Raw genomic sequence first — 15,823 nt, 5'->3', positions numbered from 1 at the left:
GAGTGAACAATGAATTAAAGGACACAGTGCACAATGGCTTCTTTCTGCATTCTCAGGTCAAAAGCCAATGTAAACTATGGGAAAGAAACAAAGGAAGACAAGAAAAAATTTTTCATCTGTGCAGACTTTAAAAGCGGGAAATCTTTCCCCCAGGAAAGCTGTTAAAGCGTTTTGTAGCTCTTGGAGGGGGGAGGTGTGTGTGTATGTGTGTGTGGGTAAAGAAGAGAAACCTCTAAATACTCGCTGGTCTGATTTCTTACTGAAACTGTGTCAAAATGCGATCGAGAGTGAGGTTTTCTTTTTTCCTTAATAGACATAAGTCAAATCCCCAATGCATGTTTATTGAGTAATTATTCCTGCAACTCAAAGCACGTGTCCACACCTCACTGCAAAATGGCACTCCGGCATAGCATCTCCAGTGTATACCTGGCGGAAACACTGATGGGTTTCCTTTCACAAATGTCCCTGGCCAATAGACTGAGACCAGCACATCCAGAAAGAAGCGTGGAGGTTCCCTGACATTGAGACTGCATTAAAACATGTGTGCTACATAGAAGCAAATGCAAATGACTTGGTCAAAGAAGGAGTTTAAAGTCACACCTCATTGGGTCATCTGCAGACCCTGTTTTCCATCAAGTGACATAATCTCTCCTCTAGACTGATTGAAATGGAAAACAAAATCTGTAAAAACACTATAGGCCCTCTTAACAAAAAGAGTAAGAGGCTTTTCAGATAGCCTCTAATCCCTCTTCCTTGCTAAATGTCCAGTTGAGATTATTTTTTGATTAGACAAAAAAACATATACAGATACACAACCTAAAAATACCTACCCTCAATGGAGGTATTTTAGCCAACAGAATCATGCTGCCTGCCTCATTTGAAAAACTAAGCATCACACTGGGATTTTAAAAAGGGATATCTTAGCCTTTGTGACATCCTCCTGGTACACATTCTCTCTCTCTAGATACTAACAATGCAGAGGGGAAGAAATGTAAGGACTTGGATACATGGTCAACAGTTATAACAATTAAATGGCTACTATTCTTTTGTTTAGGCCTCAAGTGTAAGAGAATTACATATTTTATTATTAAAAAATAGCATGAATATTAACTACCTAGGCCCTCTGTGAAAAGGAATAGAATTTTCTTCTCTGATGGAAGGTGAATTGTTAAACGTTCAGATCCCAAGAGGAGGTGAGTGTCATATTAATCCACCATAAGGTAGAGGCGGGGAAGCTTTGGGAAAGCACTAATGATGCCAGGAATATTAAGAGAAATAGCAAATGAAAGGTATAAAGCAATTTTTAAAAAGGACCAGGCCAAATCAATGAACATTTTGGACAAATGATACTAAAATAAAAAATTCTTCTCATGCTCAGCATTCCATTCAGATTCTACTTGGCAAAAGAACATTAATAATGTGTCGAAAATATATTCCATTTGTTCAGCTGGGCCCTGGGATAAATAATAAATCCAGAACCAAAAACAAGTTTACAAAGAATAAAACTAATCAGAAGCACAATGTTCCACTAAATTTTCCATAAGCTGCAAACTTCCAAGAAATATTTTCACTAACACCCTTGTAAAACTGTGGCCTAATGCAGAATCATGAATGACTGCCACCAGTAAGCTTTACTCAAGAAATAAAGAGATGGAAAATATTAACACTCATATTTGGAAAGACAAATTCATTTTTTCTAACCCATGTGTTTCCCCCCCATGCCAGTCCATTTTGAAAGTTTACATAGAATATTTTTTGGAATCCAAAACAGAAAGGAAAACATAAGAAACATTTCAGTCTCTCTTACATGTTCTCATTATCTTCTGAACACTCAATAAAACTGTCAATGTTATTCTGGCACATTTAAGAGTATTTCCATTTAATGCAGAGGAAACTCACTAATAATATTAGTACTTATATCTGGAAAATATAGAGAAAAAGTAACCTATATTTTAGCTGTTAGGTATAAGCTGCATATTGTATAATTAAACACTTAGTCTTTTGTAAACTGTAATCCTCCTAAAGATCATCATTTGAAAACTATAAAGCAAATCCTACTAAAAACCTATTAATAAAGTTTCCAACATACTTTTGACTTCATCTTCATTAATAGGTACAAGGTCATTAGCAATTTTGTTATAGCTGGTTGTAAGGATCAGTAATTATAATTGGAGCAACCCTTCTATTGCACCCTCTTAGAATGCAGCTGATTAGGTGTATGATAAAACTTGTTTACCCCTGAAAAGGAGTTCAGAGTCTAAAATGCTGAATTTTCTTTCCTTTCTTAGAGTTTGATAGACAGAGAGCATGAGGTTGATCACACTTTTGAAATACCATATCACAATAATTTATGATATTATAAAATACCATGAAAGTAGTATGAAATAAAAAAAACTCACATCATGTAAAAACACAAATGAGTGACAAAAATAGTATAAAGTAATAGCAATTGTCATTTTACTAGTAGAAAAAGGTCTGCTTGATAAAGTTTAATTGGCTGGTAAAATTCTTAGTGTTATTACAAAGTGCTTATCAAATTAAAACATAGGAGGTAACCCCAGAGGAATTAAGGGATAATGGGACAATAAGAGTAAGTGAAAAAATTATCCTTTTAGCTGTAGCCCATGTGAAAAATGCAAAATCCCTGAAAACACAGGCTTAGAGTAACCTCAGAGATCTTTACCCGAACTGCTTTTATAAAAATCTGCATAAAATTTGGTGGGGAATAAAAAATGATGACTGAATTCTTTACATGATCTTTATGACCATGATTATTTCCAGGCTGTTGAAACCATACATATAAAATTATTTTACGGCAATTTAAATTATTTATGTTTCCCTATCACAAAAACTCACCACTTTAGATTTGGATACAAAGATGCTTAAGCAACACACAGCAGTGCCATTACCATAATAACTTCTGAAATTAAAACCTGTCTAAAACTCTATGGAAAGCTAACATCCAGTTCATTAACCATTCCTGTTAGTTTTCAATAATGCAAAAATGATTAGAAGTTTAATTTGTTAATCACCTGTGTTTTGACTGGCAGTAGATATATAATCCTCTGCAGAAGTCTAAACTAGCCCTTGCAGAAAATAAAATGTGCTAATGCCTTATCAGGCCTAATAATAGTAATAAAAAAATCAATCATGCCTAGGTAAATCATTGATGGCTGAACAATTAATTCATCTTTAACTCTGTTTAATTATATAGGCATTGTACACAAGGAAGAGGAAAATCTGTCTATAAGAAGGTTCGGAGTGTCACTTACCAATCATGTGATTCGCAACATGCACCTGAATATCCCATTCATTGTAGAAAACCATCTGACACTTGATGCACTGATAGGTCTTCTTCTGAGAAAACAAGTATAAACAGAATTACTTAGATGCATGCATATTTTTATTTTTTTCTTTAGAAAAACAAAAAACAAAAAAACCAACCCTACCTGATCACAGAATTTTCCCGAGACCATGGTCTTATATATGTTGTTAACTAAACATCTGTAGGGCCACTTGGGCAAAATTCTGCGAGTTCCCTACTATGAACCATGGCTTGATCCAAACATTATGTTTTTCGTTGCAAACAGTTGGAAGAAATGAAGACACATAATTATAGTACAATACATGTTTAAAGATTCCTACTTTATATAAACAGAAGTTGGTATTGAAAATACATGTAAAGCGTTGCTGAGTTTCAGAAACCTGTGTCTTTGAGGATAAGGCACACTTTCATTCTGAAAAACATAACTGCAGGGTTGCTTCAAGATACCCACACAAAACAGCCAGTAAGTGATGATTCACAAAATCTAGCTAAGAGATTTAGAGACGATAATTTTTAGCTGAAGTATGAAATTTAGATGATGTTTCAGAACTTGCTGAACACTAGCATTTAAATACATATCTCCTATAAAGAAATCATGTCATATTGAACATTCTAAAACCGTTTCATCATTACACAAAAGTCTTGTGAATAGGCAGAACAGGATTTATTATAATTCTTGTATCATAAATAAAGAAACTGAGGTCCAGGGAAGTAGAATAATGTGTCTAATGTCACAGTGCCTTACAGCTGGGAAGAGAAATAACTTCTCTCTCTTTTTTTCCCCCAAACTTTAAACTTTCTACTTTGTATTAGGGTACAGCCAATTAACAATGTTGTGGGAGTTTCAGGTGATTAGTGAAAGGACTCAGTCATACATATACATGCATCCATTCTCCCCCAAATCCCCCCTCCCATCTAGGCTGGCACATAACACTGAACAGAGTTCCATGTGCTACACAGTAGGTCTTTGTTGGTTATCCATTTTAAATATAGAAATGTGTACATGACCTTCCCAAAGTCCCTATCTTTTCCTTCTGACAACCATAAGTTTGTTTCTTAAGTAAGAAAAACACTGACAATCACCAAGGAGGATTTACTGTGCTGAGCTGTAAATCTGAGTCTCTTTCTGTTTTGTAAGTTCATTTGTATAATTTCTTTTTAAATTCCACCTAAAAGGGATGTCATACGATATTTCTCCTTCTCTATCTGACTTACTTCATTCAGTATGACACTCTTCAGGAAATAAATTCTCAATTCTAAAAGTAGGGCTTTCTGATAAAGGCAGCCTTTACGATTCTTCATCTTCATTTCTGTGTCCCCTATATGGCTTAGTACATATTAGATGAACTCAATAAGTAAAGTATTGCTTTTAAGTTTTCCAGAACATAGTTACATAATTGCCTTTATGATGAAACTTGATAGTTACAATTAAAAACCACCTTGTAAAACAAAATAAAGCATTATGAAATAATCCATTTGAAACTCTCCTGAAAGTGAGAAAATGACATTTGTAAAATCACATCAATGACAGTTTGTTAAGGCATTCTTACAGAATTACCACTTCACTGGCAGTCATATAAAATTGCTTTACTAATGGTAGCAAGAGAAAATATCAGTCTGTCAACTGCAATTAATTTTAAAGAACTCAACAAAATCAAAGTTAAGCAACAAAAAAAAATGTGGCACCCTTTTATTAGCAGTTAAAATGATAAATGCTTTTAAAGTAAAGTTTTCTTAATTATTTTCTCTTAACATAGTACTTGCTTCTGTGTCAGAGGATGGTATTCCTTGAACAACACAGAAATGCAGGCTGATTTCCAGCAGAAGCTTTCTACATAATCTAATAGGCTTTGTACATTAGGCATGTTGTGAATTGAGTGTGCTGGGTCTAAATTTAACATGGACTTGAAAAACCCTGACAATCACCAAGGAAGATTTACTGCGCTGAGCTGTTTACAAGATGCTTTTGATGGTGACATATAGAGCAACATGTGTTGTGTAAATAACATCGCTCCCTTTTTTAACAATATTTCCCTTTAGAACTAGTTAGAAAATATTTCTTACTCCCAGATGACCTACATTATATATTGTTTATTAGCATACTTCCAGCATCATTCCTGATATGTGACCTTGCTGAAAAACAAAGAAACATAAACTTAATGGCTAGTCTTTTCTCTTGTTAGCACAGTAAAACATACAATATGTCGAAAACTGTCTCCAAAAATGATGACTGATGAATATGTTGGTGGAATATACTAGGGCCTTTTTTTTCCTTTGTCTAATAATAAAGAATAAAATCACTTGACAAGCCAAAATAATAAAATACCAGCACTTACTACTGCCTTCAAAATGAACTGACACATTGGAAGATCTATGTATATCGGTTTTCTTTATCACTGAAAGAAAATGCTTTTGTCACTACTACTGATGATTCAAATACTAATTCTACTCTGAAGACAATATCTAAAACATTACTTTCTATTAAGAGAGTCATATTCTGATGTACAAGCTCTTAAATTTGGGACTAGATAAAGAATTTAATGCGATCAAAAATACGGTCTTAAAATGCTATAACTTAAACTTCATCTCGTCAGACATCTCATATCTCCTAAATAAAAAGCAGTGATACAGAAATTTGGATGTGCTGTGGTTTTCTTTTTAAAGCTTTGGTATAAAATTCTTTTTTTTTTCCCCTTGGTTTGGGATTGACATGCACACAGTGCTGGCTTTAAAATGGATAACTAATAAGACCTACTGTATAGCACAGGTAACTGTGCTCGATATAATACAACAACCTAAATTGGAAAAGAATTGAAAAAGAATGGATATGTGTATATGAATAACTGAATTACTTTGCTCTACACCTGAAACTAACACACTAGTGTTAATCACCTATACTTATAAAATAAGAAGTTAAAAAAAATAATAAAATCTATTTAAAAATAACAGACAGAAAAAATAGCCCATATAGACTACTAAAAAATAAAATTCATTTTTACCCTCAAATTTTTTAAACTAATGTTAAAATGACCTTGAAAACATTCCTTATTATAATTATAGGCTCTTATTCCTTTTTATAATTATAGACTCTTATTCCTTATTATAATTACAAAATATATAATTATATATTATAATTTAGCAAAATATTTGAGAGACCCCTGTCTTTACACCATCTTTAAGTAACGTCACTGTAACTTCTGAAAGTGCTGGCCCTGGGGGCTCATGCCCTCGGAGGTAAAGCCATTGCAGCTCTGTACAGCTGAGTTTATGAAGGAATTCTTCCTCATTCTCAGCCCAAATCGATTTTTCTGCTACTTTGACTCGATGGTCCTAAGTTCAGGCTCTGAAGCTATAATGAACAAGTTGAGTTGAACTTCTTGTCGATAGTGACAGTTACAGGAACCCCTTTGTGGACTGAAAATAGAGGTTTGGTTTAAGAAATGCTTTAAGCAACTTTCACCAGCCTTGTTACTTTCTTCCACGTTAGTGTTTTCAATAAATAGAGCTCTAAATCAAGCACAATACTCCCCAGACACCCTGACCCAGAGTAAAGAAGGACTGTCCCCTCCAGTAGGACAATTGCTTCCATCTGTATGGGCTTGCCTGGTGGCTCAGATGGTAAAGAATCTGCCTGCAATGCAGGAGACCTGGGTTCAATCCCTGGGTCGGGAAGAAGAAAATAGAATCCCACTCCAGTATTCTTGCCTGGAGAATTCCATGGACACAGGAGCCTGGTGGGCTATAGTCCATGGGGTGGCAAAAGAGTCGGACATCACTGAGTGACTAACACTTCCATCTATATAGAGGACAACCAAAGAAAGTCAAGTGAGATCATTTCTTTTAAAAGCAGATAAAAGTAGAAACAGAACTTCCATTGTTTGGGCTCCAGATTGGCCTTTATCAACGCTTAAGTTGTCAATTTACTTGAAATGCTAATTCAGTACAATTTTTAAAAGAGACTTTTTTTTTCATTAGCCTTTTTTTAATGTGCTACTTGGGAGTGGAGTTGTCATCTCCTGATTGTTCTCTTTTGTTTTCTGATACTGATAGATGTAATTATCAAGGATACAACTTTTTCCCAGCACCTCATTATTTTTGATTGATTTTGAGAACAATTTAAATGTGCCTTTTTGACATTCTTGTTTTCAGTGATACTCTGGTTAAGGTACTCAGAGACTTTGAGAAAAGAGCATCTCATAAATTTAAAAAAAAATGATTAAGATCTCTAATAATGTATACTTAAAAAAACCCACATTATTCTGATTAACCTCCCTCCCCATTCAATCTATATTCCATTAGGACTTAGGCTTCACATTTAGCCTCATCAAATTAAAAAAAAATTATACTTTGTAGTTGTAATTGCTTTGATTTTTTTAAAACAAAACACTAAAGTATAAAAAAACATCAATGAGTCCATGGTAATCCTCCAAAACAAAAAAGGAAAAAAAATCTCAGCTGCTGCCATCGAAGAGACAATTACACAAATCTCTTGTTCTGAAAATTGATAATAAAGTCACAGAAGCATCATGATTTTTTAGGAGGAAGTGTAGTTCATGCTTTTTTGATGAGGGAAAGCTTTTCTTTACCAAAGGCTGACAGTAAGAGATGACAAAATTAGAAATTCACCATCTTGCAATGCTAATAAAATGGTCCAGGATAATTATTAGAGTGTTAGTGGCTCAGTTGTGTCTGCCTCTTGACGACCCCATGGACTGTAGCCCACCAAGCTCCCCTGTCCATAGGATTTCCCCAGGCAAGAATACTGGAGTGGGCTGCCATTCCCTTCTCTAGGGAGTCTTCCCAACCCAGGGATCAAACCCAGGTCTCCTGCATTGCAGGCAGATTCTTTACCCTCTGAGCCACCAGGGAAGCTCATTAATGGATGCTAAAACTGTGAGGAAAAAGGTTTTTCAGAGAGACACAGTTCTCATCCTTTGACAACAGCAAACAGAAAGGTGTATGTCCCTTCACAGTGACTTATCTGGTGGTACTCACTATAATCAAACTAGTTAGCTTACAACTACCAATAGTTGACATTATGTCTCAATGTGATGCAGTATGAAGCATAATACATCATAACAAAGTATTCCTATCTAAAATATATGTGTGAGTGCTAAATCACTTCAGTCCTGTACAACTCTTTGAGACCCTATTGATCATAGCCTGCCAGGCTCCTCTGTCCATGGGATTCTCCAGGCAAGAATACTGGAGTGGGTTGCCATGCCCTCCTCCAGGGCATCCTCCTGATTCAGGGATCGAACCTGCATCTCTCACATCTCATGCATTGGCAGGTAGGTTCTTTACCACTAGCGCCACCTGGGAAGCCCCTACGTGAATCTAATTAAGCCATTAGATGAAACATTCAATTTCCAGGAAATGCAGGGAGAGAGGAACAAGTGTTTCTTTGCAGAAAAAAATTTACACAAATCCAGAACAGTCTTCAAAACAAAAAATACACTAGGCCAGTTATCTTCAAAAAGTTAATGTGTAAGGGAGAACAAAACCGGAGAGACTGTTCTCAAATAAAACAGAGAAAACAGACAGCAGTAAATGTAGTTTGAGGTGAATGCAACGTGTGGTTTCTGATTTAGGAAGAAAACAGATATAGAAAGATTTGGGGGGAAATTGAGAAAATGTGAATCTCACTTGGTTATTAGACAATATTGGGGGATTACTATGTTAAATTTCTCAATGTACTATAATGGTATTATGATTACATGGGTAAATGTCCTTTTTATTAAGAGATGCAAACTGAATCTTTAGACATGAAATCGCATGATGTTTGCAATTTACTTTCAATAGATCCAGAAAAAAAAACATATATAGTCACATATAGATAAATATGGCTAAATGTCAACAATAATTAAATCTAGGTGCATGTGTGAGCAATTTCATAATAACAAATGGGAATAAATGGATAGGGTAATTCATAATATGTAGTTTTATCAACATTAAACCCCATCCCCACTATTCACTTTACATTCCTACACTTGGCACACACTAAAAATAATTTGTGCTTAGTTGTTACAAATAGCTTTGTGAACATTTTTGTACTGTTTGGAGGGATTTTTCTGATTTTTTTAAAAACAAATCTAACATATAAATGCTAAGAGGCAGGAACCATTGTTGATAATCATTTCTGTAGTAAAGTAATAATTTCTTACAATTGAATCATAAGCTTTCCATGTGGTGCTAATGGTAAAGAACCAGCCTCCAACGCAGGAGACATAAGGGACATGGGTTCAATCTCTGGGTTGGGAAGATCCCTGGAGGAGGGTATGGCAACCCACTCCAATATTCTTGCCTGCAGAATACCATGGACAGAGGAGCCTGGCAGGCTATGGTCCATAAGGTCTCAAAGAGTCAGACACAACTGAAGTGACTTAGCATGCATGCATTCACAACTGAATTATGTTTTACAATCTGTAAAAACTCTTACAGGTGAAAATCACTTGCAACAAAACTGTGAAAATAAAGGAGGCATTATTATCCTCATTCACAGATTAATTAAATGACAACTCATGAAGACTGTGAATACCATAACCAAGGACAAAATTCTTACCCTGGTTCCCACCCACTGGGTTTTAACACAGTTTAAACTCTGACATGATCATGGCATGATCATCATGATCCCTGAATCAAACTAAGATCATGGCATCTGGTCCCATCACTTCATGGCAAATAGATGGGAAAACAGTGGGAACAGTGGTAGACTTTATTTTTGGGGGCTCCCAAATCACTGCAGATGGTGACTGCAGCCATGAAATTAAAAGACGCTTACTCCTTGGAAGAAAAGTTGTGACCAACCTAGGCAGCATATTTAAAAGCAGAGACATTACTTTGCCACAAAGGTCTGTCTAGTCAAAGATGTGGTTTTTCCAGTAGTCATGCATGGATGTGAGAGTTGGACTATAAAGAAAAATGAGCGCCAAAGAATTGATGCTTTTGAACTGTGGTACTGGAGAAAACTCTTGAGAGTCCCTTGGACTGTAAGGAGATCCAACCAGTCCATCCTAAAGGAGATCAGTCCTGAATACTCATTGGAAGGAGTGATGTTGATGCTGAAACTCCAATACTTTGGCCACCTGATGCGAAGAACTGACTCATTTGAAAAGACCCTGATGCTGAGAGGGATTGGGGGCAGGAGGGGAAGAGGATGACAGAGGATGAGATGGTTGGATGGCATCACCAACACCATGGACATGAGTTTGAGTAGGCTCCGGGATTTGGTGATGGACAGGGAAGCCTGGTGTGTTGCAGTCCAAGGGGTCGCAAAGAGTTGGATATGACTGAGTGACTGAACTGAACTGAACCTCTAATCACTTGCAGGAAGTTTTACAGTTGCATTTTAGATACATTTTGAAAGAAGGTTCTCCTTAGAATTGTTTAGTGCTTTGAAAGTGAAAGCGGCTCAGTCCTGTCCAACTCTTTGCGACCCCATGGACTATATAGTCCATGGAATTCTCCAGGCTAGAATACTGGAGTGGGTAGCCTTTCCCTTCTCCAGGGGATCTTCCCAAACCAGGGATCAAACCCAGGTCTCCCACACTGCAGGCATATTCTTTACCAGCTGAGCCACCAGGGAAGCCCAAGAATACTGGAGAGGGTAGCCTATCCCTTCTCCAGCAGATCTTCCCAACCCAGGAAACCAACCGGGGTCTCCTGCATTGCAGGCAGATTCTTTACCAGCTGAGCTTAGTGCTTTGGTCCCTGACAGTGCCAGTGATGGCATGAAACTTGCTGATGACACTCAGTGAACCATTTCTAGCCACTTTTTACTAGTCCCAGACTCTTGACCAAGGTCGATGGAACAGAACTGGCTCCTCAAAGTTCCCAAGATTTTCTTCTGCATTCATTGTCTTGAAGTTTTATTGTCATATTTTCAACTGTATACTTATCTGTCCTGCTCAATACGGAAAGAACCATTTCAGCCTGAGCGTTCAGGTGTGTCTCCAATCCTGAAATTTTTTATTGATCATTTCTTCAGTTTTTACGTATCTCTCACACATTCTCCTTTCACTTCCACTGGCACTCCTGGTAGACATAGATCTGTAGCCTCCCAGTCTATACCACAAGTATCTTAACTATTTTTTCATGCATATCAGCTGTCCTCTTGTTCCTATCTACATGATTTTCTCTGTACTTTCTCTAACCATTGGTCCTCTCTTCACTGGTACTCAGTCTAGAGTTTATCCTATCTGCCAGAGCTTTTATTTCAATTAACATTTGTCATTTCTAACATTTCTAATTTTAAACACAAGTGCTCTTTAAAAAAAAAAAATTCTACTTGGACTTGCTCCAAAATTTGTCACTCTTTTGAGTGAAAATCACACTTTCATTTATCTTTCTGAGCTCCTAAACATACTTATTTCAAAGTCTTTGTCAGACTGTTCCATATAATTAATTTCTTCTGGAGTAGAATCTTGGTCTCATAGCAGTTGGGTTTTATTTGTTTGTCTGCTTTACTACACGAATCTAATGAATCACTCACATATTTTGGAATCTTGGTTTGAAGCCCATTTGCAGTGAAAGAGTTTTTTATGTGCTCATTCCTCCCTTTCTAGTAGTTTTGCCATTGCTTCTACTTGGCCATCCAGGCTACCAGACCAGGCTAGGTCACACAGGGGCATTTCCTGTGTATCTGCTGTGCTACAGGGGTGTGACAGGGCCAGCATAAGGCTAATTCAGTTTTAAGTCACAAACTGTATCTTTCTACCCCTTTAATTCTCCAGCTCAGAAGCCCGAGATTCATATACTGAATAAACAACAGAACAATTCTAGTTTCCTGTCATAAACAATGAATTTTCTCCCCAAGCCCTGCTCTAAAATGTAGCAGGTCTGGCTTTGTCCCATAGGTAACAAGAACCCTAATTAACCTTCTCATTTCAGGAATGGAGTTCAGCAGACCCTCTGGCTTTAACCCTGATAACCACTTGGTTTTGAAATTTGGTTCTCAGATCTCAAAGACAGATAACTGTTTTGAACTTGACTAAATCCATTTGGTTTTCTCCCTTTATATTTTGTCTATCATTGTATGCGGTCTGAGCATTGAAGCATGAAGTTACAGAACCATCTTTCAAGGACATTTCACAGCCCCTCTATGTCACCATTCCAAACTTTGGTGATGGCTATCATGGAAGAATTAGTCTCCAACTCAGTCGGAACCCCCTGAAATTAAGATGTGCCCAATGATGCTATAACATACTCATTCCAAATAAACCCAGCAGTCTTAGTAGGAAAGCAACTTTAGGATCCTCTTTCTGCAATTAGTTACTATGCAGTGGCTTCATCATTTAGCTGTGTGACAAATCATTTAATGGCCCCGAGTCTTAGTTTCCTTCCCTGTAAATTAAAAATAATAAAACTCACATTTAAAGTTGATGTGAGAAGCAAGGAAGAACTATATAAAAGTGCTTACTACCATGCCTACCATGTAGCATGTCTGCATTAAATAGAACTACCTTTATTACTCTTTACTTGACAGGTTATTATGGGGATGGAATGGAATACCTGATGAGCTGTATGGCACAACAAAGTTGCTTGTCAAAGATTATTTCTCACTCTTTTATGTGGACTTGAAAACTGCACTGAAATTTCTTTAGGGATTCCCTGCTGGCTCATTGGTAAAGAATCCACCTGTCAATGCAGGAGACATGGGTTCAGTCCTGGTCCAGGAAGAACCCACATGCCACAGAGCAAATAAGCCTGGGTGCCACAACTATTGAACCCATGCTCTAGAGCCTGAGAGCCACAACTACTGAGCCCTCAAGCTGCAATTACTGAAGCCTGCAGGCCCTAGAGTCGTGCTCAGCAGAGAAGCCGCTACAGTGAGACGCCCACACACTGCAACTAGAGGCGAGCCCCCACTTGTCACAACGAAGACCCAGCACAGCCAAACAGACAAACATGTAAAAATTTTTCCTTAAACTAGAAGGCGGTAATTCAGATTGTATGGCAATTACCAAGGGTCAAACAAATGTTCATAAAATAAAATTTTAGAAATTAATAGCATGAAGAATGTCACAAGTTGGTGACAGGGTTGTGGGGTGGGAAGGAAGAGGAGGACATGTAAAACATGTAGAACATGTAAAAAAGATTCAAGTTCACTTATGGGGAAAAAAAAAAAAAGGTGTTTTCAAGGACTACAGCAGTATGCGTTACCATTCTAAGAACAGATATATTACACATGAGACATACATTTAAGACGAGTGGCACTTTTATCTGGCAGTATTTTGTTGGCAAGCAAATGGATATTATATGTGAGTGAAAATAATGTACCTACAGCTTTCCACAAATACTTAATACTTCAGACATTTCACTAATTTAGTTTGGTCATTTTCCAAGTAAATCTGAATGTGTGTGAAAACAGGTCACTGAACAGAGAGGGGGGAAATGGGTAAAGTGAAATGAAAGCTACTAATGATGAAAAGTTCACCCAAATAATTAATTTTAAAATGCCAGTATCACTCTTCTATTGTGTGTTTTTATGGTGGTTAAAAGGAAGACATTATAGCCTTACAGATATAGATATTAAAGACTGTATAAAACTTTACACAATGTCTGGCATATGCTAAGAGCTTAATAACCAAGAGATATGAAACTTGATTCCTAAACTCAAGGAGAAAAGAACACACACACAGATTAAGCTGTTATAAGGATTTTGCTCACCTAACATGGCAGTTCAGGACCAAGTACCAGTCAACGTTGGCAAAGAGAAGGCAGTGGAAACGTACCAGATAGGAAGGGGTTAATGTGGTCCACAAGCTAGAAAAAGTCCCCTAGGAAAGAAAAGATTTGACCTGAGGTCTAAAATGGAAATAACTTCCTTGAATTCAAAACTGATACAAAAGTGTCTACTACTACATGCCAAGCAAGTTGCTCACAGTCTGTTGGGGGTATTTGGTGGAATAAGAAAGGTAATTCAGAACAGAGTAAGGACTCAAGAAGACTGCTCTGGGCAGGAAAATGATAGAGACAACAATTTAGTCAGAAAGAATCTGGAGAAAGATTTCTGTTTTAAATGACTCAGAAAAATGCAATTTTTAAAAAATTATAGAGAAATTTTGCACAGGCACATGTGGTATAAGAAAAATATATTTAAGAATATTTAATTTTCAAATAAAATCCCAAACTCCATGAAGACATGCCTAAGCTACTACCAACTCTGAAATCAAGGGGTAAAAAAGAAGAACCATTTTTTTTAGCTCTTCTTGGATTCTCTTTGAAAATTAGATAAAATAACATTAAAATACTTTCAAAGGTATCATCAATAGTCAAAAAACAGGAAATAATTAAATCTGCAAAAAAAAAAACTGTTTTTTATGTTCTATGAATTATACTAAATTTCATGGAAGTTATTTATTACCTTGAAGTTCATGAAGAATTATTTTATTTTCTTGTTTGAAATAAACTGTCTCCTAACAAATTTCCTCAGAGATTTGTTTTTTTATGCTCTTGAACTTGATGTCTAACATTAAAAACTGAATTTAAGCCTATATTTCCCTTGGAGAGGGATGCTTTATTAGACTTACTTATTCACTCTAGTGGTCAAATTTCTCCTGATTCAGATAACTGAAGTCTCTTCCAAGGGACCTAGCTTATCTCCTCTACTAAAAGATCTTCATCTAAATGATCTTATTTAATGTTACAGATTCAGCTAGAGTTTATTTATATGCCATTGTAAACTGACCTGAATGAGTCTCCTATGTTACCCATAAAGTGAACACTCAATAAATTTTGTTCTCTGACTGTTCAATGGACAATCTTAAGAGGTATCACACATTCATGACCTTTGTTCCTAAGGTTCTACTTAGGACTTCTCTGTTTCTGCTAGCAAATCTCCCTTCTACCATACACAGCACCAGAAATCAGTGAAGTGGAAGAAGTTGAATATCATAAACTAAATTATTGCTGTAGTAAAGGTTAACAAAACAAAACAAAACACTGTTTGTGCTAGATGTTTTTGAGTTAAGGAATTTGCCCCTAGGTGAGATGGTTAGAGAGCATCACTGACTCAATGGACATGAGTTTGAGCAAACTCTGGGAGATAGTAAAGGACAGGGAAGCTTGGCATGCTGCAGTTGATGGGGTCGCAGAGTCAGACATGACTTAGCAACTAAAAAACAATCACCCATGACTGTAATATTTTGCTAGTTCCTAGTACAAAGGGATTTATGATTCACAGTAATTAACTTCCTGTACTGACTGTTTTGTAATCATTCATATCATTCAAGAAAGCTATGAAATGGGGAGTGGGGAAATTGTAGTTTAAATAATGTCTTTTATAAACATAAATCTGAGGAAGAAGTAAAAACTCTTGCCTTATACTAAATTAGCGTCTATTTTTCTTGTCAGTTATTCCAACCATACACTGTTTCTTTTCACCTTAAAATATCTGAAACACCCCTTCTGTCCCATCATTGTCAAAATGAAAACATGCGGCTGGTAAATACTGGGGATATACAGTTGGAGAGATGGAGAAGCAGGAACATTAAGTAC

At 36.5% G+C, this 15,823-nt stretch overlaps 1 protein-coding gene across 5 annotated transcripts in view; it reads right to left on the bottom strand.

The window, feature by feature from the left end:
- Positions 1 to 15,823, bottom strand: part of ZNF521 (zinc finger protein 521) — a 304,769-nt gene that overhangs the window by 135,616 nt on the left and 153,330 nt on the right. For 4 of the 5 annotated variants that reach the window (XM_043888860.1, XM_043888859.1, XM_043888858.1 and 1 more), the window contains one exon: positions 3,273 to 3,357. In XM_043888860.1, the coding sequence (XP_043744795.1) occupies positions 3,273 to 3,357 (85 nt within the window). The remainder of the gene's footprint in view (positions 1 to 3,272; positions 3,358 to 15,823) is intronic. The other variant, XM_043888856.1, reaches the window with a different exon arrangement.

This window comes from Cervus elaphus, chromosome 27 (genome assembly GCF_910594005.1).
Source record: "Cervus elaphus chromosome 27, mCerEla1.1, whole genome shotgun sequence".
NCBI classification, from domain to species: Eukaryota; Metazoa; Chordata; class Mammalia; order Artiodactyla; family Cervidae; genus Cervus; species Cervus elaphus.
This window is presented reverse-complemented; position numbering and strand designations above follow the sequence as displayed.